The 22,051-nt window shown below is 46.2% G+C and overlaps 3 protein-coding genes across 7 annotated transcripts; 1 reads left to right on the top strand and 2 right to left on the bottom strand.

The window, feature by feature from the left end:
- Positions 1–7,624: 7,624 nt before the first annotated feature.
- Positions 7,625–12,252, bottom strand: LOC100845054 (digalactosyldiacylglycerol synthase 2, chloroplastic). Of its 3 annotated transcripts, none has more exons than XM_010230672.3 (5): positions 12,092–12,252; positions 11,520–11,835; positions 10,808–11,074; positions 8,782–9,131; positions 7,625–8,409 (listed from the first exon to the last, which is right to left on the bottom strand). In XM_010230672.3, exons 2-5 carry the CDS (start codon positions 11,802–11,804, stop codon positions 7,878–7,880), a joined length of 1,434 nt encoding a protein of 477 aa, XP_010228974.1. In that variant the 5' UTR covers positions 11,805–11,835; positions 12,092–12,252; the 3' UTR covers positions 7,625–7,877. The 3 variants fall into 3 exon arrangements, with proteins under 3 accessions (XP_010228974.1, XP_014753085.1, XP_014753086.1); XM_014897599.2 differs by lacking the exon at positions 12,092–12,252 and adding an exon at positions 11,923–11,956; XM_014897600.2 differs by lacking the exon at positions 10,808–11,074 and having other exon boundaries at positions 12,092–12,227.
- A 2,058-nt stretch (positions 12,253–14,310) lies between these two features.
- Positions 14,311–17,762, top strand: LOC106865901. 2 transcript variants are annotated; one of them, XM_014897602.2, is made up of 3 exons: positions 14,311–14,960; positions 16,255–16,953; positions 17,166–17,762. In XM_014897602.2, exons 2-3 carry the CDS (start codon positions 16,609–16,611, stop codon positions 17,229–17,231), a joined length of 411 nt encoding a protein of 136 aa, XP_014753088.1. In that variant the 5' UTR covers positions 14,311–14,960; positions 16,255–16,608; the 3' UTR covers positions 17,232–17,762. The 2 variants fall into 2 exon arrangements, with proteins under 2 accessions (XP_014753088.1, XP_014753089.1); XM_014897603.2 differs by lacking the exon at positions 14,311–14,960 and having other exon boundaries at positions 16,022–16,953; positions 17,169–17,762.
- A 20-nt stretch (positions 17,763–17,782) lies between these two features.
- Positions 17,783–20,200, bottom strand: LOC100834740 (GDP-mannose transporter GONST3). 2 transcript variants are annotated; one of them, XM_003558451.4, is made up of 2 exons: positions 19,763–20,200; positions 17,783–18,803 (listed from the first exon to the last, which is right to left on the bottom strand). In XM_003558451.4, the coding sequence occupies exon 2, from the start codon at positions 18,801–18,803 to the stop codon at positions 17,907–17,909; it is 897 nt and encodes a 298-aa protein (XP_003558499.1). In that variant the 5' UTR covers positions 19,763–20,200; the 3' UTR covers positions 17,783–17,906. The 2 variants fall into 2 exon arrangements, with proteins under 2 accessions (XP_003558499.1, XP_014753087.1); XM_014897601.2 differs by lacking the exon at positions 19,763–20,200 and adding an exon at positions 19,295–19,756.
- Between the last annotated feature and the right edge of the window lie 1,851 nt (positions 20,201–22,051).

Genomic DNA, 22,051 nt, shown 5'->3' with positions numbered 1-22,051 from the left:
CTCGTAGGTGAACGTAATCGCAATAATAATTGCATTCATGTATCTATGTATATCCATTCGTGATGTCTATCCATTTGAAAGGACCGGCGGATTTGCTTCTAGCAGTTACATACTCCTACGTACAAAACTACAAACAATGCCAATGCACATGTCGATCAATGCACAAAAACTTCCCGTGGAATAGACTTTCCAAGTGATCACCCCCGAGTAATTGCAAATTGCAGATGATTCATTGATATCAATTATCAATTAAGGGTTTCCAAAATAACTGATAGCTCATTGAAGGCTTTCCAAATTAGTCGCAATATTAGTTGGCGTTTTAGAGGGTTCGATGCCTACGGTTTTTTAGATCAGCCGACTATATTAACAAGAGATATGAATAGGATGTTGAGCTCTTAGTCTATATTATTATTACGTATAATACTAAGATGAACACATATGGTTGAATTTGTCTAAATATAGATGTACCTATGCATAAAAAGCGTCTAGATACATGTAATATTTCGACAACTAATATGGATCGGAGGGAGTACGCAGAGATTCAGTTATGAACATTCTCCACGTACTCCGTTTCACTGGCAACACCTTTACTTTTTCTTTTACAGAGCTAGCAAGTGCGTGTTTATTCGTTGTTGGGCCGAATAACTCAACCAAGGAAGGCCCAGACACGAGAAACCTAGAACAGCGTAAAAAAACAAGAGATATAAATTTGCTCTTAAAAAACAAGAGATAAAAATTGATATCTGAAAACAACAGTGTAATTAAGAATTCGTAGTGTTTGTGTTAAGAGAGAAGGTGAACACGTTGCTGTAAAAAAAAGAGAAGTATATGAGTTTATTACCTTTTGTTTTTTTGTGAAGAGGATGATTTTACTCATTAACAACGTAGTACAGAGTCCGGTAAAAAAAAAACATAGTACAGAGAAGAGCTTCAATAGTTCAAAGCTCTGATTGTTATAGACATTTCGAAGAGGACAACCGGTGAGCCTGTGTTGCCTATCAATACAGGAAAGTATAGGAGTTAATGCCCCCAACCTCCCGACGCTTAGTTCCAATTCGTGCGTTAATGCCCCCAACCCACCCCAGTTCACCTCCCTCGCCGATAAAAGCCGCCCGCAGTCGCAACTCATCGCCTCCACCGGAAACAAGCCGCCTCGCATCCTCTCCCCCCCCCCCCCCCTCTCCTCCGACAAGAACTCTATGGATCCTCCGCCGCCGCCTTCACCTCCTCCCGCCCAACCGGCAACCGCCCGCGGCCGCCGTGTTTCCCGTATTGTCTCCCCGCATTCCGGCTGGGTGGCGTTGGAGGAATTGTTTCCGGATCTCCGGGAACCTACCCGCAGATTCATTGGGGGGCGTCGGACTCATTTGGCCCCGAGGCGGGGGAACCAAAGGTCTGGCTTCTGTCGTAACCCCAGCCGCGGCGGATTTGGGGGATGCGGCAATCCGGGCGGCCGCCGCGTTGGCCCTATTGTCTCCCCGCATCCCGGCTGGGTGGCGTTGGAGGAATTGTTTCCGGATCTCCGGCAACCGACCCGCGGCATCATTGGGGGGGCGCCGGACTCGTTTGGCCCTGAGACGGGGGAACCAAAGGCCTGGCTTCTGGCCGGGTCGTAACCCCGTCCGTGGCAGATTTGGGGGACGCGGCAACCCCTACCAGGAGGAGATCTTCATGGAGAGCGTCAGAGAGTGCTCCGCGGGAAGCGGCGAGGAGGGCGACGCGGAGAGCAGCGACCGCATGTGCTCTCGGGCACGGGATGAGGCGGAGAGCGCCCGCGCCACGCAACCACGCGCCTCCCGCCCCGAAGACGGAGCCGCCGCGGACGATGACGGTGCAGACGCGTCCAAGTAGTTCTTAGTATTAGTATTAGTATTTTATAAAGTTTAAATTAATGCCTCTCCAGTGTGATCGGCTCTTTTAATTTATGAACATGGTAAGTATTAGTTCGATCCTAATTCGATTTAAATCTTCACATGATAAGTGTTTGCATGATTATTGGCGTGTTAATCTGCACCCGATGTGACCGTAACCGCCGGGATATTGTTTCCGCTTTTAATCTTACCCCATCGGGGTTACCTCGTATAGCCTTAATCACAGCTACAACGAACTTTATTTCGCCAGATTGCAAACGGGGTTTGCAACAATATAAATTTTTTGTTCTTACTGCTTGTCACAAGTAGACACGCGCAAACTGAACACCAATAATGATATGGACACCGGTACCGCTGCTTGAATGAACACCACAATTCATGTAAACGCCAAATATAACATCATAAATAGTTCATGCAACCAGCATAACGATACTTATGTTCTTCAAACTACTAAAGTGCTAACATCACCATAATTCTGTAATAGCAAATAAAATACGACGACAACTTCATGGTTTGATTCTCACTTCCTCCCCTTCTTCCTCCCCTCCTCACCTTCTTCTTGGAAGGCTTGGCGTCCGCATCCACCTCCTGGACTTCCATCTTCCTTAAGAACATGTTGAACGCCGCATGTTCTGCTAGAATGTGAGGCACCCTCTTAGACACACGTACAGTGTCTTCGGCGTGCTGCACCATGCTCTTAAAGTTGTTTGCGAGGATCCTCTTGTGACAGAACGTGCACGCCCATTTGTCACCGTAACGGTATTCGTACGCTCCATACTCCACTGCCTTAATTAAGGACATGCCGGCTTTTTGCATCAATCGACTCCTGGTCACTGTTGACATCTGAATCCTTTTTCTGCATATTATCAACAACAAGAAAATTTTACTTACACGTCTGCATTACGCGTAAATTCATGCCGAATCATCAAGAATATCCAATTCGTGGAAAAAGCTAATCATCGTATGTACAACGAAGAAAATGATTCTGAAATAAATTAAGCGATAATTTACCTCACCTACGAATTGTCACGGATCATGCCTACTAACTTAACAAGAAACCTAACATCAATAGTATATCCGACTTACCCTACCGGTGACAAACTAGATTGCATCTACTAACCCTAGAATAACATTGCATTGACCTCATGGACTAACACCAGGTTTGTTCGTACCTTTGGTTGCTCGTCGCTGACGTCCTCAACCACCGACCCGTGATGGATTGGAGCCCTGACGTAGTCGTCGGAGTAGTCCCAGCCGATCGGTTGCTGCATGGGGTCGACACCGACGCCGACGTCGTCCTTCTCCTGGCGGGGATTGGACCCCGTGGCGAGCACAGATGGCGAAGACGTCACCGCACCTGCCGATGCTTTTTCCGACGCGGTCACGCCTTTCGTCTCCTCCGCTAGATCTGCCATGATCATGGCCTCCTCCTCCTCCACTGAATCTGTCACGATCACGACCTCGTCCTCCTCCACTGGATCTGTCAGGACGACGGCCTTCCTTCACAACCTCCACGGCGTCGTCTACTCCACGTGTTTGCTTCATTGCCGGAGGTGGTTGTGCGCCCGGGATGGTTTTTTTTTCCCGTTAGATCAGAGGGAGGCGTGGGGCAGTCGATGCGGACGATGCGTGTTTTATTCCATAACGGGCGTACGCCGTCCGAGTACGTATACACGTCGACGCCCTCAAATACATATACACGTCGACGCCAATGAATACATCCGTGTACAACCCCTTGCGGCCCGTATGGGCTATTGTGGGCCATACGTTGGGTTGTAAGCGACTATATTTGCAAAAATGACACAGTGGGCGAACGGGTACGTGTCAATCCCAGCCATCCTTGTGTTTTCGCCCGTCCGACGGGGGTCGTATAGAATGACATGTGTATGAGTATAAGGAGCTTTGGTGGCTTTCCTGGCTAATTGATGAGCTACGACATTGTTGTCTCTTGGGGTAAAGATCATATTGGTCCTGAATCTCGAGTGAATATCGGTAATATGAATTATCTGTGATCTGATGGACCAATGTCCGGGATGATTGTCAATATCTCTTTGTTGACAGGCCAAAACAAGGCTTTTGTTGTCAGTTATCTGTTTTGCATCCTGCTGGTTAAGATGAGAAAGAATGAAGGCTGGGACCTTGGGCTCTCCTCCATGGTCCTGCTGCCACCGCTGCGAATCGTTGTCTTCAAACGGTAATTAGCCAGAAGAGGCTGATGATCGTTTACAATATTCACTTGGAGAAGTTGTACTTGGAACTACCACGAGGAGCTGCGGCCTCAAGTAGCAGCACCTACGACGTCCGTCAGCGTGCCCTCCAGCAGCAACATATGCATATGCTGGTGGAAGAGCTCGCCTTCGGGTCAATGCCCAGTCGGTGACGACGTGCCCTCCAGCTCCCGCTAGCGGCGCCCAATAGCTCCTTCGACAACGCCAGCGACAACAGGCCAATTCGGGAGGCTCCATTTGTCGTTCAGCTGAGCCTCGTGGGGATTCTAGGCCGGCGACAACTCTGACCCAGGCAACTACTTCAGTGGATTCCATTCACCGTTCAACTGATCCTCGTGAGGATTCTGGGCCGTTGACCACCCCGACCCAGGGTACTACTTCGGGGGGTTCCATTCGCCGTTCAGCTGATCTTCGTGGGAATTCTAGGCAGTCGACAAACCCCACCCAGGCAACCACTACAGGGGGTTCCATTCGCCCTTCAGCTGATCTTCGTGGGGATTCGAGGCCGACGACAACCCCTGCCCTGGCTTCTGCTTCGGGGGGTTCCATTCGTTGCTCGGCTGATCATCATGGGGATTTGGGGCCGGCGACAAACCCCACCCAGGCAACTACTTCGAGGGGTTCCATTCGCCCTTCCGCTGATCCTCGTGGGGATTCAAGGCCGGTGACAGACCCCACCCAGGCTTCTACTTTGGGGGGTTCCATTTGCTGTTAAGCCGATCCTCGTGGCTATCCAGACTCGGGGCTGGCGACAACCCCCACCTAGGCTACTACTTCTGAGGGTTCCATTCGCCGTTCAGCCAATCATCGTGGGGTTTCGGGGCCAACGACAAACCCCACCCATGCAACTGCTTCCGGGGGGGGGGGGGGGGTCCGTTCGCCATTCAGCGGATCATCATGGGGATTGGGAACCGGCGGCAACCCCCAACCAGGCTACTATTTCAAGGGTTTCCATTCGCCCTTAAGTTGATCATCGTCGGGCGTGTCGTCCTCCTCCAACTCCAGTGCCGCCTCTTCGCCCGTTGTTGGGTTTGCGTAAAGATCAATCACATGAAGACGCACACGATCGGAATTTTATTTGGCCAGAGGCACCTGTCGTGCCTCTCTTTTTATTTCTTCTCAATATCTCAAATCCCACGTTACAAAAGCTGACCCTGGTGCATCTATATATACACCCATAATCACCTAATCCTAATAGGACTAGGACTTAATGTGCAAAACTAATTAGACTCGTACTAGTGCTACTACTCGAACTCAGGACGGACAAGTCCTAAACGGACTCATACAACAAGATTATTCTAACAATCTCCCCCTAATCTTGACTTGCCGTCTCCTCGTGCTCCCCCTGAACTTGACTCTCCGCAGCTTCACGACTTGTTGACTACACTAAACGTATGATCCAGATCCCAGTCACGCTAGCTCCCGCATGGACTACACCGTCCACACCTAGCGCAATACGTGCTAGCTAAACCCATAGCTCCACGTAGAGACATGTCCTCATTGAAGAAACTCACCTTCACTGGTACACCGCCCCACCATACGCTTGAGCTTCCGTCTTCTCGTCGAGACACACAGATGACACCCGCCACCTTGTCTGCACGCACGTCTTCGCCCTCAGTGATACACCTCACCGGACAGCCCTTCGACCGTGACGTACTTCCGCTGCAACAGAGTCCCACACAAACGAGCACTTGGACACAACCACGACTCACAGACGCTGACCTAGACGCACTTACGCAGCTTGACCCGATGTCGAGTACTTTCCGACGATCAGGATGATCTCCCGTTACTAGGAGATCGGTCCACTGCGACGATAGTTCTATCTGATCTGCTGAACGTCGCTCCACTGCACAGGCACAGATTGCCCGATCTGATCCGCGGACATCGTTCCGCCACTGATTGACCGCTCTTATCCGCGGACGTCGCTCCGCCGCTGTTGCCCGCCCCGAGGCGCTAGCACATCGCCTCCCCGGGGCAAGCACGTCTTCAAATCTTTGACCTCGCTCTGATACCAAATGTTGGGTTTGCCTAAAGATCAATCACATGAAGACGCACATGATCGGAATTTTATTTGGCCGGAGGCACCTGTCGTGCCTCTCTTTTTATTTCTTCTCAATATCTCAAATCCCACGTTAAAAAAGCTGACCCTGGTGCATCTATATATACACCCAAAATCACCTAATCCTAATAAGACTAGGACTTAATGTGCAAAGCTAATTAAACTCGTACTAGTGCTACTACTCGAACTCAAGACGGACCAGTCATAAACGGACTCATACAACGAGATTATTCTAAGAGCCGTCACAGTATATCATCATCGTGAGCCACGAGCACCTCGATCAGGAGCTTGCCGGCAGCGGTCTCACACAACATGGCCTATTGCAAGTCCCACGCATGCGACAACCATGCCGCAGGGGTGAGATCTCACTTAGATCTTTCATAGATAGAAGGATTTGGTCTCTTGGTCAAAGCCTTCCATTTGCTCAAACAAGTATTTTTAGAGCAGTGCTGGACCTTACGGTAGATTTTTATTTCATTTATTTGCAGCCTGATGGACTTTTCATAACATCTATATATCTGTAACATGAACCAAAGTTTGATTCTCTCTGGTGAAACTGACATCATCTTAGAATGTATCATTTTATTTTGTTACGCGGTTGTAACGCACGGTCACTCAACTAGCCGTATAGTTCATTACTTAAGTAGAAACTCCACAGGAATTCGCACCTACACGTACCGCAGGGTGACAGAAAGTACCAAGGCAGAGGCAGAGAGCTCCGCGACGGTGAGACGCGTGGTTGGGATCGCGTGCTGGGCCGAAACCACCACCTGATCTGGCCCACCAGATGACCACCTGATGGCCCAGACGGACATCCGGCCTAGAACAACTGGGGCAACCCTGCGGTATACAGATGGTCGGGAGCTATAAATCTGTGTTCCCCTTGCCTCGGCTTATTTACCTTTGCTGGCCTTTGCCTAACAACACGCAGGCGCCCCGTAAAAGAACACAACTTGTAGTTTTTTTTTCTGCGGGTGAACTTGTAGTTTTTGTTAACAGATCACGGCCTCACAGGGATATAAAGCCGCACTTAGGGCACAACTAGCATATTAGGATCGCTGCCCTAGAGTTAGTTGTTCACCTCATGTTTTGATCTCTGCGTTGGGGACAAATTTGAGTTAAGAATTTAAAATCAAAGGAAGTATTACATGGTCTTTTTAGAAATCCGGTAACGAGTTCCGGCAGAAAATAGTCCTTACTTGGACGACACTTTTATGGATCGGAGGGAATTGAGGATTTGAGATTTTCCGGTCCCTTTTATTGTCTGTATATAAAGATTTCTGCCAATTGAACAATTGAGGGAAATTGCCAGCTGTGTTTTCTTGGCATCTTTGGGTCTTTGGTGGTCTTTGTACAAACTTTATGAAAGATACATTTTGAAACTTATGGAGTAGTATTTTATATATGTATAGTCCATTAGTTGAGTAGAAATTCCACCGGAATCTACACCTACACATACCGTAGGGTGACAGAAAGTACCGAGGCAGCAGACCTAAGAAAGAACTGAAGAAGCGCACACCGAAGCAAGAATTACAACTGTTCACCCGACTATTTCCCTCACCTAAACTAGCACTCAATCTACATCACAATATACTGTACCTTGCACACAGTGATCAGGGTAAACAATGGAAAAGCACTAATTCTTCTGGATTTCTTGTTAATGTACACACCTGGCAATGAAGCAATTCAACTAGGAGCTCGAGAGGAAAGTTACAACTGTCACGTCATAAGCTTCAGTTTCAGTCTTTTTCTCTTGGTGGGAGAAGCCAAGCCAAGATCTTTGCGCAACTGCTCATCAGGTTGCAGCGTCTTTGGAACAGCACCGAAGGCGCAACGGGTCACCTCCAGCCCTGAGAGTGCCTGGTGCAGGTAAACTGATGCATCTTCTAAGCTTTGTGTTAGTTTACGAGTCCTCAGAAAGGTAGGGAAGTAAGCCCTGGAAGCTTGGTGGATTCTCGGTTCTGCCACAGAAAGGTTTATCTCAGCAGCCTGCATGAATCTGTCAGTTGCTGCCTCCCACGACAAGTCATACATCTGCATATCTGTTAATGGAGCAGGCTGCTCTGCTAGAGCATTCAGCGTCACTTGTACAAACTCTTCATCGTTGTTATAGATACGGCAGTTGGGGAACTGCTTGAAGAACTCATTCGAAGGGTGATTGGCACATATCACAATCTTTCCCATTGCAAGGGCCTCAGCGGAGGTCGTACAGACCACATCTGTTGTGCTGGGGTTGATGAATACTTTATAACTGTTGGGAAACAAAGTGTTCCACTATTAAGTTTAACACAAAACATAGTTCTATCCTGAATACAGTACAAATAGTAAAAAGATATTGCAGCATTTATATCATCGCATTGTAGACATGCAGCCTCATTAATTAGCTACTCTAGTTTTGTTCTGATCAGTCAGCTCATGGGATTGAAAAGAAAAGGATTAGTAAGCTTAAATTTTACCTAAATATTTTGATAAAAGGGTGAAGAAGAAACAATATAGTTGTCTCCATAACGACATATAACTATGTACAAAATTACAAATCTCGAACCAGCATATTGATAAATAGGAAGAAAAAAAGTGTGAAATAAGAAGATGCATGAAGTTTTTGGTAAATAAGAGAACTCACTCATGGAACAAGGGATCTGCATGATCACGTCCAGGATGAACCTTTACAGCCAAATTCAAACGTTCAGCAGATTCTCGTACTTCATCTGAATCTTCACCGCTACCATATAAATCTACTTCAAGACCACCCAATCTGGTCTGATATTTGGAAAGAAGGTCAAGAAGCTCCCTGTACCCCTTACTCCACACCATCTTTCCAATGTAGTATGCCCCTTTTGTGAAGGCTGCTTCCCCAGTCTGCAGTTGCTTCAACTTTAGCTTGCCTACCTCAAGAAACTTTGGATTCACACCATGGACATTGCATATAACAGATTTGGGTAGATCTTGAGTGGCACCTGATAATCTGATAATCTGTTTTGAAACAAGCCAAAGTTAGTATTGTATGATTCCATTGGTCAGGGCAGGACGTTTCTTGGTTGTAGGGGTTATATATGATTCTAAAATTCAAAAGAAGTTAATGGAGCAGAAGGCGAGGGAAGCAAATAAAAACAAACAGGGAAATTACAGCTACAGAAATGTCGGCAAATTAACAGCAAGATGCACACTCAGCTGTACCGCCATAAGATACATTTTGGCATGAATGAGACCGCCATAAAAAAATGTGAGTAACTTATAACTGAAACTATGCTTTGTTCCTAAATCTACAAAAATCACATCCAAGTACAAAAAGGTGAACAACATAAGATGTTCTAGTTTTGTCATAAATTTAACTTCTCAAGGGTTGACCAAATTTATAGAAAATGTACTAATTTTTGCAATATAAAATGAGTATACTATGAAGATATATATCATGACCAAAACTAATTTAGAGTTGTAGATGTTGGTAGATTTTCTACAACTTGGTCAAACTTTTAAAAGCTTGACTTAGGACAAACCTAGAACATCTTATATTTAGGAACGAAGGAAATAGATAGTAAATTTCCGGCATAGCAGATCATATGAAATTAAGAAAAAAAATACAAAATATTGCAATGTGGCTAAAACAAGAACCACCATGTAGGGTTGCAGGATCACGAAAAAGACATCACGTCAACTGCAGAATCACAAAAAAATTGTGCACGTATTTTTAAGGATTCTATCTAAAAATGTAAGCAGGTTCTTTTATCCATGTTGCTGTGAGATTAGAGGCCAGTTCTTTTCGGCTTCTTGGACCGGCTTCTCCGAGAAGCTGCCCTCACCTACTCGCCGGCACCGATACGGATACAGAAACGGGGATACGTCAGTTTTCCAAAATGAGGATACGCGGATACGTTTGAGTAATTTTAAAAAATAAAATAAAATCAATATGAACATGAAATTGCGAAATGATCAAATGAAGTTCAAGTTCAGCAATGCATACAAGCACAACATAGCAAAGTAGCAAACACAAACAGCAGGTCTACCTAAGTACTTAACTACTTCTATACAACATATCAAGTTTAATTAAGTTTCAGCTGGGCCGTATCCTTGAAGACTCCCAGATGTATCCACCGAGTTTCCATCTTTAAAATCTTTATTTTTTTCGTTTATTCCACCGATACTCTAGGGATATGTATCGAAGTGTATCGGATGTGTACCCCGTATTGGATACGTATCGGACACCGGTACGCGCACAAACTGAAGTATCGGTGTTTTCGAGCTCACTTAGCTTCCTGGAGAAGCCGCCACTTAAATTTGGTTGGACTTTCAAACTAATTTGGCCTAAACTACTTTGGAAGCCTAGTTAAATTTGGGATGCGGCTTCTCCAGGAAGCTAGGGGAGAGCAGCTTCTCAGAGAAGCCGGTCTTAGAAGCCGAAAAGAACACAGCCTAAGTTCAGCTTAGTATATTCATGGCCATCTTCACAGGATTTAAGCCAGCAGATTAACAGAGGTTAGAACTTATTTCATCACAAGTTTGTAGATCTTATATATCAAGCATGTACATGAGACGCACATGGACAATGACTGAATAGTAATATGCTTGGTCCTGATTCGTGTCATAAACATAAATTGTGTGGTTTACAGAACAGAGGTGAAATGTCTGACTGTACATATTCAGGATGTTACCTTGTGGCAATAAATTCGGGTAACCCAGGTGTTCGCATATCTGAGGAAGCAGGCAATAACCTGCCCATTTTTTTCTCTTCGCACATATGCTAGATAATTTGTGTGAACCACACCTATCACTCGCCTGAACTTTTTTTTCCATCTTCGCCCATGGTGGTACCAATTTAGATGCTCAGGCTCCTCTAGAACAGCAATGTCAGCCACTTCATCTGGAATGCAGTCTGTGATATCTCCAACAGGTAGGATGCTTCTCATTTCTTTCGAAAACTGAGTTGTAGAGAAAAGGCTGAGTTATTTCGAAATAGGATGGAGAAATTTAGATGCAAACATGAAGCTGACAGCTATAAGGTCTACCTAACCCTACAAGGACAAAATCAGCATGTATTGTGTGCTTAACTGCAGGCAAGTAAGGGCTCAAACTTCTTTCGAAGTTGAACAAATATGTCCCAACTCCCTAGTCCATAGTTTAGATCGTACTCCCTCCAATCCATAGTAGTTGTCTCAAATTTGCCCAAATATGGATGTATCTATGCATAAAAAGCGTCTAGGTACATGTAATATTTCGACAACTAATATCGATCAGAGGGAGTATCAAGTAGTTTTAGTCAACTTCAGTTAGATTTTACTTGAAAGGAAACCACTTGTGCAAAGTAAAGGATGGAAATGACAAGATAATCTTAAGAAACACACGGGGCTACAAGAATCTGTGTACCTTCCCAGGGTAGAATTTGATACCAAATGATGGCTTGAAATCGATTCTCTCCTCGATCCATCGACGCACATAGCCCTCATGCTCTAAAAGCGAATCAAACACGATCTTGTTAGGGTAAACCAACTCCTGGTCCCTCAGAGAAAGCCAGGGGATCACCAAGGTGACATCTCTATCCCCGTCCTTTGCAAGGTAAGCTGCCCGGAACAACGGGTTGATGGAAGTCCCCGTCATCCATGGAAGGCTCGCGGTGGTGAATATCGCAAAATGTCGCCTCGTCGACGACATGGCCACAGCACGCTGCCGTCTTATGCCGTAACTGAAAAGACACAAGAACCCAGGGATGTATAAGCACCAAATTGGCGTTCGCGGTCGCTGGTACTAACAACTAAGGCAAACCACCAACCACGGGCGAGGACCCAGTAGGGCAAGGTAGGGCGGCCGCCCTACCTTGATTTTTGCCTCAGTTACGGATTGGCGAAGATTATGAAACGGGGAGCTAAAGGGCGGAATCCGTTCGTGGGGTGATGAGAGGAGAAACGGTCGGGAGCGAGAGAATCGAAGGGGAGATCAACCTGCGTTGGAGGCGCTCGCGCGAGGAGGAAGACGATGGGCGCTCGGCAGCGGGATGGGTGGCGGCGCTCGGCCGAGGAGGAAGAAGATCCAGGAAGCGAGGGGACTGGGTCGCTCGGCAGAGGGAGGAAAGAGTAGTAAACAAGCTCGTTTGCACAGTTACACGCAGTAAATTACTCCAACACTTTAGTCCACAACAGGAACATGGTTAAAAAAAGCATCTTAATCGCGCAAAAGCTCTCGCCGATCGGAAAAGGCTTCGCTTACGTCATGTTCGGTCCTTTTTGACTTTTGTCTTTTAAATCACAAAAGTACCTATTAAGATGTTTTCGGCTATGGTTTTTGACATTTTACTTGATACTAGCAAAAGAACCCGTGCGATGCTACGGAACAACGGAAAGTGTATCAAGCACGAGCCGGTGGAGGCGAAGTCTGGAAATTGATTTTTCGATTGGATTGATTTTCATACTGAGATTGATACCGAGATTTTTTGTTTGGGTTCGGATTGATTTCCATACTGAGATGGATACGAAGAATTTTGGATTTCATGCTAAGGAGATTGATTTATTTTAGATCTGTTCGTATTATGTTGTGACAAATTTGGACCGTACCATAACTTTCGGTAAATCTAAACCGTAGAATTTCTGCTACTGAAATCGTGAATAAGGCGGGAGGGAAAGAAAATAAAGGGCAGTGGCATATTGATTATAATTTTAACGAAGTTGACCGACCAACACCGACCAACGGCGCCCACCCATCACCACCGATTCCAATTTAATATGTTGTAATAGATGTAATAGATTTTTAGATGATATTTTTAGATGATGGTATAAGCAAAAATCCAAAGTCAAAATCAGCTAAATAGAAAAAACACCTAAATAGGTGTTTTTGTGCCTTATAAGCCAAAGGGGAAAAATAGTTTTAAACCCAACCAAATAGGGCCTTAGGCCCTAAGCAGCTACTTAAGGACTGATATGGTTCATTAGCACAATTCTCTGCCGCAGGGGCGGCTACTCTCTCTCCCGCCTGTTTTCCTCCAAGTATCCCGCCAATTTTCCCTAGGCGAGCAACAGAATCCCGTCGATTTCTCCAATTCCCCTGGACTCCCCCCCAAGGATCCTACCAATTTCTCCTAGGCGAGCAACAATGTCTCTCAAATTCTCCAATTCCCCTTGAATTTCTCCAAGAATCGCGCCAACTTCTCAGAAACAGAGTCCGTACGGAACGTTTAAGGTTCAATTCCTCTCAACGGTGCCTAACCGCTCGCTTAGCGCTTTTTTGAACCATGGTTCACAAACTTATAAAACGCAAGAACAACGTATTAAACTGGATTAGTGAAAGAATACATGATAGATGAAAGAATGACAAACTCATGTTAGATACCATAACCATTGCATCAAATTGTTGGCTATTCAGATTAATTCTAAGACAAATTATTAAATCTTTGTTAGATGTACACATTTGTTTGCGCCTTTAGAATTTGTATATGTGTCTCTGTATAAAATAAATCTGCAAACTTTCAACTAATTTAACTACTCTGGACAATAGAGGCAACGATGGCGATGACTTGTCAAGCTACACATTTGGACCGGGTCCGAGAAAGACGTCGTAGGAGATAGCGACGACGGGTCAATTGTCACGTACTTCGACGGCGATGCCCGCGTGAGGCGGTGCGTGTGCGTTCCAACGTGCCTTTGCGCAATGACGACGATATGGCCAACAAAGACCAGCTCTTCGAGAGACACAACTTCCCGCACTCTTAGTTATTTTGGCTATCTAGTATAGAAATCATCTTAGTTGATAACAGTAGATATGATAATCATGCTCAGGTGGCGTATTTTTCTTTAGTGAGTTCTGATTTTGACAGACTATGTTTCAGATTGTGTAATTTTTGCTGATAAGATAGCATATCTCTCCAAGTATGAAAAAATCGTTGTTTATTATGCCAAATATCTACTTAATATTTTTAGGTCGGTAAGTATGAAAATACCTTTGGAAATAAAATTTAACTATATACTTACTCATAAAAAATTGAGTTGTTGGTAATCTGCTCACTCCGTTGAAGAACTGTTTGCATCAGAATAATATCCATATATTCTATGTTGTAGATATGTGTTATTATGATCATTCGATCATGGTTGATTTGACATATAATATGAGAAAAATTAATATTTAACATAAATATCAGTAGAGTATATATATCATAAGATGTACAATACAAAAATCCATACTAAAGTCTGAAAAATCAATTTTATTAAAATATATTTTGCAAACCTAGAAAATTAGTAAATGCGAGGAATTTGTCATATCTCAAAAATTTCTCTCATCCGCCGATGCTATCAACTAATCTAGGCTTCAGAAAACAGAGTACGAGTGTCGTAACCACACAAATCGCATGAAAAGCTAGCGTACGCCAGCTGCTAGCTTAATACCAACAAACAAACTGAAACTGGCGTCTATCCTAAATGTGTGCACGCAGACTGGACGGAATCGCGCCTATTGCTTAAGGGGATCGGGTGTCGCTTACCTACGTCCCGGGCTGGCAGAGGTCAGCTCGGTGGGAGCGTGGCGGCGATGGCGGCTGTGTCGACGAGGAGGCGGCGGCGGAAGCGATGGTTTGGTGCGGGTGGCAGCGGCAAGCTAGAGGTAGCGAAGCGGAGGGGAAAAGGAGGTGACCACTCACACCTGTCGTGTTCATGTACTCGTGTGCGTGTAGGATGGATCTCTCTGGAGCCGGAGGCCGGAGCGGTTTTCCTTGTGATGTGACCTCCGCCGTGCGGTGGCGTGCCGCGGTCGGTAGATGCGGGTGGGCTTCACCCAGCCCAGGAGGCATCTCTGGACGAACGGGTGACGCGGCCCACACGTGCATTGGTTAGTCTTTTTTTTATTGAGGTGATTGTTTAGTCGTTGGTAAACTGAGATGCTGAAAAAGAAAAGAGAAGCTATGAATGACCTAGAATATTCCTCTCTTGACAGTGAAGACCGAATCCAGGCTCTAGCTGTCCATATTTCGAGGGCCATCGTGCTAGCAAAGGATCAACCATCTCGACCGAATTGTCTTTACTCCTGTTATCCTATGCTACTCGCGGACAGTGCTGGCTAACGAGCGCTTGATTTGTTAAGAGCTCGGATTCTTTAAAACCGTTATCGTTAACAATCTAAGAGAGCTCGCGAGCGCTCGTTAAGCTCGTTTAATACTCGTTAAGATAAATAGATGGCATGTTGATTAATTTTTTTTGGTATGACCTATTTGCTTGGGACAAATATTGGCAGCAAACAAAGTATATTAGAAGCTGAACATGGTTATATAGATTGAAAATAACACAGCACAGTTCCAGTAGCAAAATAAATTACAGTAGTCACTCACAAGTGCTATACGAGACGAGCTCGCTCATTAGGCTTAACGATCTGAAAAAGAAATTCGGTTTGGTTCTTTAGTTAACGAACCAAGCCTTTAACGAACCGAATTAGCGAGCGTTTAATAAAACTGTCGAACTTCGATATTTTCGTCCAGGCCTACTCGCGGTGATGGCGATCCATAATAGTAATAGTAATGTACTATACCTGTATTGGATTTTAATTTTGTCACTTGTTTTGACTTGGATCATTAAGATGAAAATGAGTAATCCACGTACTCTGGGTATTAGTTTTTTTTAGGTAAATGGTATTATATTTTATTAAAACAAGATGTTGACCAAGATTTACTCTCTTCGTATGCGACTTTTAATACATAAAACTACAACTGCTCCCTCCGGCCGAAATTATTTATCACAAATTTAGTACAATGAGGAATAATAAAAAGTATTTTCTCCGTTTCAAAATAAATATTGCATTTTTTTCCAAATGAGCGAATTTACACAATGAAACTTGTCTATCTCTAAACAAAATCAAAACGTGTCTATCTCTAGACAAAATTGCGAACTTGCTATCCATGGCTTAATTTCTCCTTCCAGCCTTTCAGTTCAGGTGCACATAGTATCCGGGTAGGCACCCAGGAGGGCATCTCAGACTTTTCCCTCGATCCTAAGACAAGGTAGACAAGCCCTAGGGGTTTTGAACACGCGAAAAAGAGGGCTTAACGGGGCGGCGGCGGCGCGCTGTGGCATAATTTCTCCTTCCACTACACATATCGATCACGATCGATGGCTCTCTCTGCTTTGTTCAGGGCCCGTTTGAGCTGCACCACCGGGATCGTCAAGGCCATCGGCGTCGCCGGCGCCGGCAACGACGTCAGCAAGGCCGGGAAGAAGGCCATCGGTTACGGCGCCAACTTCGGCAACAACGTCCGAAGCCTGTAATAGGAGGATTCACTGCATTGCAGATCCTTGCCGGGTGCCTTGGTACAGCCGGGTGGAGCTATGCACTCGTGAGCCTTGCCGAGAAAGACTTGGACAAGAAGTTGGCTAACTTAGAGGACAAGACCAATGCCGATCTGCGCCGGCACGTCGATAGCAAGTTCTCTGAAGCAGATCCGAGGCCAACCCAATCGAAAGGCACGCGGAAATTGATCGACGACGCCATGTCTTCGTTGGAGCAGACACGCAGGTCGATCCAGGCCGAAGCCAATCTGGCGCTGCTCCAGATCCGCGGCAGCCACGACGAGCTCAACAGAGACATCGCGGGGATCAGCAGCAAGATCTTAAGCTGCGAGCGGAGGTTAGGCTCCGTGCTGTCTCAGATGAACTCGCAGGCGGCGAATGGGGGGATCTACGCCGAGTGCACTCGAGAAATCGCCAAGCTAAGGCAGGAGGTTCGGGATATCGACCGGAAGGTGAACTCGCGGCCGGCGAACGACAAGATGTCCACCGACTGCACCCAAGAAATCGCCAAGCTAAGGCGGGAGGTCCGGGACATCGACTGGAAGGTGAACTTTTCGCAATGGCCAATGGCGTTCTTACTGAATTTTTTTCAGTGGTTTCAGTGGATGCCGAAATAATTCTCTTTCGGTCAAAGTATTTCTTTGATTTCAGTAACACACACCAATTCAAACAATTTTCAAATCCTTTTTTTTAATCAAAAATTGCGTTCTGACTTTCAACGATGTTTCATTTCTGAAACCGAAACTGAAAACGACAGCAGTTGAACTCGCGGGCGGCGAACGAGGGGGTCTCCGCCGAGTGCACTCGGGAATCGCGAAGCTAAAGCAGCAGGTTCGGGACATCGACCGGAAGGTGAGCGAGGGGAAAAAGAACTCCGCCGGGTGCAGCTGCAGCCAAGACATCGCGAAGCTGAGGCAGGACCTCGGGAACACGGACCGGAAGCTGAACGCGGGGCTGTTCCAGACGAACTCGCGCGCGGCCGTGGGCAGCGACGAAGTTGCCCAGTTGCGCCAGGAGGTTCGGGACAGCAGCCGGAGGACGACTAGGCTTCAAGAGACCGTGGAGGCGTGGATCGGCTCGTGGCAGACAGTAGGAATCCTCGGTCGGATACTGGTGCTGGAGGATTGGGTGGGCTGAGTGCGAAGAAAGACAAGCAAGATTGAGTGCTTCGCTGAAGCGTGCGGGTGCCTCCTTCAGAATTTGGGATGGTGACAGTAGGTGCCGCTGGAGCTTATCTGTAAACTCAGAGTGGTCAGTCTAGATTAGTGGGGATGAAAGCGTCCCGTAGAAGTCTGGCTTCTAGTGTAACTTCTTAATCCTTTAATCAAAATTTCTGAAAATGTCGTGAAATTCGTACTTCTAAGTCAACGATCCGAGAAAGCATGCAAATCACCAGACTCGCTTGCTGATATTTGATAGCTAGCAGACAAAAGGCATGCACACTTAATGGAATTGGGATTACACTGATACTGGACATGAAACATTTTTCTGCTCCTCCTCATCGTTCAGTCAGGTGCTTGTTCACTATACCGAGCACTGTAAATCCAGTAGCAGAAATGGCCCGTCTGCAGGAGAACCCAAAAAAGGATATCGATAGCCCGAAAAGGCACGACAGAGCAACAGGAAGAATGACATCGAATGATAGCCAGTTTGTCATTTTAGAGCTGTTGACCTTCATCTGATCAAATTCTCCCATGATAAGCATCTCAAGGGGGAACAGCATCAGAGCCTTGAGATTGTTGTAAAGAACAAGTCCCCATGTGTTCAACCCAATGGTCATGACGACGTGCTTGATATATACAAAATCAACAGACATACTCGCTAGATAGGCGATTGCCCAGCTGTAAGCAGTCACAGTGAACTGGTTGTCTGTGAAAACATAGATCACACTTCCACCAAGTATAGTGGAAAGTGAGAGCCATGTCTTGAATGATGGGCAAGGTTGGTGAAGGTACAACGTCTCTCCAATGGCCACAAATATTGGCACAGCAGACCGGAACACGATGAAAGTGTCCACATTGGCATGCAGCAGGAGTTCACTGTTCGTGAAGATGGAGATGTAGAACATCACAGCAGCAGGTAAGAACTTCCACATGGTCCACAAATTCAGGCCATCAGGCTCAATAAGCTTTAGCTGTCCACATAGGATAACTCCAGCAACGCTAGTGAGGTACTGCAGTGCTGTCAGTGCTCCTGGGTAAGGAAATTTCATAATTGCCCATTTGTTGATAATGGAGAGCAGGGATGCTGATAGGCAATAACCAGCGGCCACACCATAGACTGAAGCATGGTGCATAAAGGAGCTTAATGCCTTATTCCAAGGTCCACTTTTCTGGAACACAACTGAAACATCGGTTGAGCCATCTTCTTTTGAGGGCTCTGAGAGATTAGACATCTGCAACCATCCAAAATAGATTTATTAAATATAAAAAATCATGCTGCAGCTGCCAAAAACCAGATGAAACAACCCCCAAAATATTAGATGTCATATACAAATGTAGTAATGGACATTTGGAAGAGCAGAAAAACACTTCAAATTTTTGTGCAAATATATGATTATAACCTTGATAACTCTACCTATACTCTATCCTGTCCCTGGATCTGTACCATGAAATCATATTTCATACTCCCTCTGTCCAGAAATAAGTGACTTGGATTTGTATTTATACAAAGATCCACAAAAGTAATAGTGAATATGGACATACTTGCCTGCTTTAGCTCTACAGCCCAGTAACTCATGCAACTGAGGGCGGTGCAAGCAACGAAAGCTAATTTTCTAAAGAAAAGAAAGAGCGCTGATTGAATGATGCTGACAATGTTGAAAAACTTGACAGAGAAGTCACATTCTAAAGAAAGCACATATCCATTTACTGTGTCAAGCCATACCTATAATCATCTCAACCAAACAACCATTTCTCTGATTTAACCTTCAGAACTATCTCTGAAAACTACTCCTTCAACATTGACCTATTTGTGCTGACTCTGCACCTTCATATGATTTGCTATGGTCTTCAGAAATTTTTCTCAGCTTGACCATGGTAAAGAGTACTCAAGTAGGGTGAGGCCCAAATGAAAAAAAGAAACAGTCAGTAAGTACTAAAATCAGGTTTCAACCTCTGCTAAGATAAAGTCAAGGACAAGTCCCTGCTATCCATGAAGGCTCGTCGCCTTGTTGTCAACGTGGCATATCATTACACTCTGAATACCACCCAAATTTGGCCCACAAGAGGAGAACCCAGGAATGTATGAGGACCAAATTAGTGTTCGAAGTCGTTGTTACCATAAGCCATCAACTAAGTTAATTTATGCTTCAGAAAACAGGGTATGAATGTTGCAACCACACAAATCGGTTACCTAAAGGGCCGTGAGGAGGCGTGCTACACGCCAGGAAGTCCCGGGCCGGCAAAGGTCGGCTCGGTAGGAGCGTGGCGGCGCCGGCTGCCGTGTCGACGAGGAGGCGGAAGCGACGGCTTGGTGCGGGGTGGCGCCGTGGCGGCGGCGGCAAGAGCTAGCGAAGCAGAGGGGAAAGGGAGGCGACCACTCGCACCTGCCGGGCCGGGCACTGTACTCGTGTGCGTGCGAGGATCTCCCCGGAGCCGGAGGCCGGAGTGATTTTCCTTGCGACGTGACCTACTGACCTCCGCCGTGGAGAGCCGCCGTCGGTTGGTGGAGCTGGGCCGCATCAGGCCCAGGCGTCTCGGGACGGACGGCTGGCGAACGGGTGACGCGGCCCACGCCCAGTCCAGAAGGGACAGATCGTATTCGTGTCCTTTTTTTTCTGAGGGACATATTCGTGTCCTGTTTGTTCACGTCGAAAGAGATACTCGTACAACTTCTTAAACCAAAAGACCGACCTTCGTGCTGAACACGCAACAGGATTTTAAAAGGTTGCCAACAGATGGGTGGTCAGGTCTCAAAATTAGTTAGTTTCTCCTTCCAGCAGGCAGGCAATCTCGAAAGTCGTCCATACAAGATACAACCATGGCCCTCTCGTTGTTAAGGGCGCGTCTGAGCGTGCAGGGGAGGAGCTACGCCACCGGGATCGCCAAGGCAGCCTTCACCGGCAACAACGCCACCAAAGTTCTCAGAACCAGCGGCAACAACGACCACCGACGACACTTCTCCGCCGGCGCAGCAGAGAACAACTCGTCCGAGGGGATCGCCACCAAAACCACCACGAAATCTAGAAGAGGATACACAGGCCTAGCATTGCTCGGCTTCGCCGGTGGCCTTGGTTTGCACTACTTAATCTCTTCCCATACCGACAGGAAGCTGTCTGATCACTTGAAGGGGTCTGACCACAAGTGCCTGTCGGAACAAACCAAGGCCGAGGTGCAGCGGTGCGTGGACAGCAAGCTCTCTTCTATCCAGACCCAAGTCAACTACGACGTGCTCCAGAGCATCCGGCGCGTCGACAACGCGATCTCTAGGTCCAGGTCCGAGGACCCACACTACCTGCTGCAGCTCAGGGCCGAGATCAGGGAGGAGCTGCTCACGATCCGCAGGAGCTACCACGAGATGGAAGAGAAGAACCAGCGGACGCTCCCGCAACTGCGGGCGGCGGACGAGGCAAAGCTGGCTGGACTCCAGAGAGAAAGCGCCGAGATGCGCAAGGAGATCGGAAAGCAGCCACGAAGCTAAAAGCAATACTCAGTACGTAGGCGGTGTTGCAAGGCTTTGAGTGTTCCTTTTCTTATCTGAACTTTGCAGGCTAGTTTTGGAGTCTGTACAGTGATTTCAATTTACTTTAATTTCCAACAAAGGCAGCGTACGATTGATCTTTTTTATGTTTCACCGCGCGCACTTCAGTTACATTCTCATAGGATATGATGTTTGATGGTTCTTCTCTCTAATATCAAAGCAATTATGGAGTTTGATAGAATTATCAGTTGGTTTGTGTTCATGTTGTCCTTCTTTGAACCGCACGATCGGCGTGCGCGAAGACCATTTTCAGCCGATCAAGCACATCCCGACTTATCATTGAGATGCGTGGGCAATATTCTTTGAGAAAAATTCAGAGGTAAAAGAGATCGTAGTCACACGTTCCTTTATTTGATTTTCAACGTGTTCTTTATTTAGTTTTCAGCACTGATGTTAAGATGAGAAACACCTCTTGATGTGGTGATGAAATTGTGGATGCATGACTACACCCACCAGTTCGGGTGCTCATAATTATGTTGTAGGGGTTTTTCTTACTGTACGGTATCATTGTTATCTTCAAATGCGCATTTCTTCTCTATTGTTGATACAGTTTTTTGTATCTAGAACAAAAATATACACCCTCCGTCCCATATTAATTTTTTTTTGAAACAATGGGCCCCCCATCGATTTCTATTAGAGAAACCGCCAGCATAATGTCTTACAAAAAGGTTCGAAAAGAAAAACTGAAAACATGCCGCCCTCTATCGGAGCAGACATAAACTTCTGTCATGATAAGCAACCGCGAAAGACTAAGCACAAATAAAAAAAGCCGGCAGATATGAGGCTCATTACTAAGCATATAGCCCAAACATATAACAGCAGAACACCACTGCCCAGATGGGGCATTACGCCGTAATCCTTCGACGCGTCAGGTTCCATCCATGGCTTCTGGAGTAAGCCTCATTGACCACCATCTTGATTCTGCTAATCCCTTCCTTCAGC

The sequence above is a fragment of the Brachypodium distachyon genome, chromosome 1 (genome assembly GCF_000005505.3).
Source record: "Brachypodium distachyon strain Bd21 chromosome 1, Brachypodium_distachyon_v3.0, whole genome shotgun sequence".
Taxonomy (NCBI): domain Eukaryota; kingdom Viridiplantae; phylum Streptophyta; class Magnoliopsida; order Poales; family Poaceae; genus Brachypodium; species Brachypodium distachyon.
This window is presented reverse-complemented; position numbering and strand designations above follow the sequence as displayed.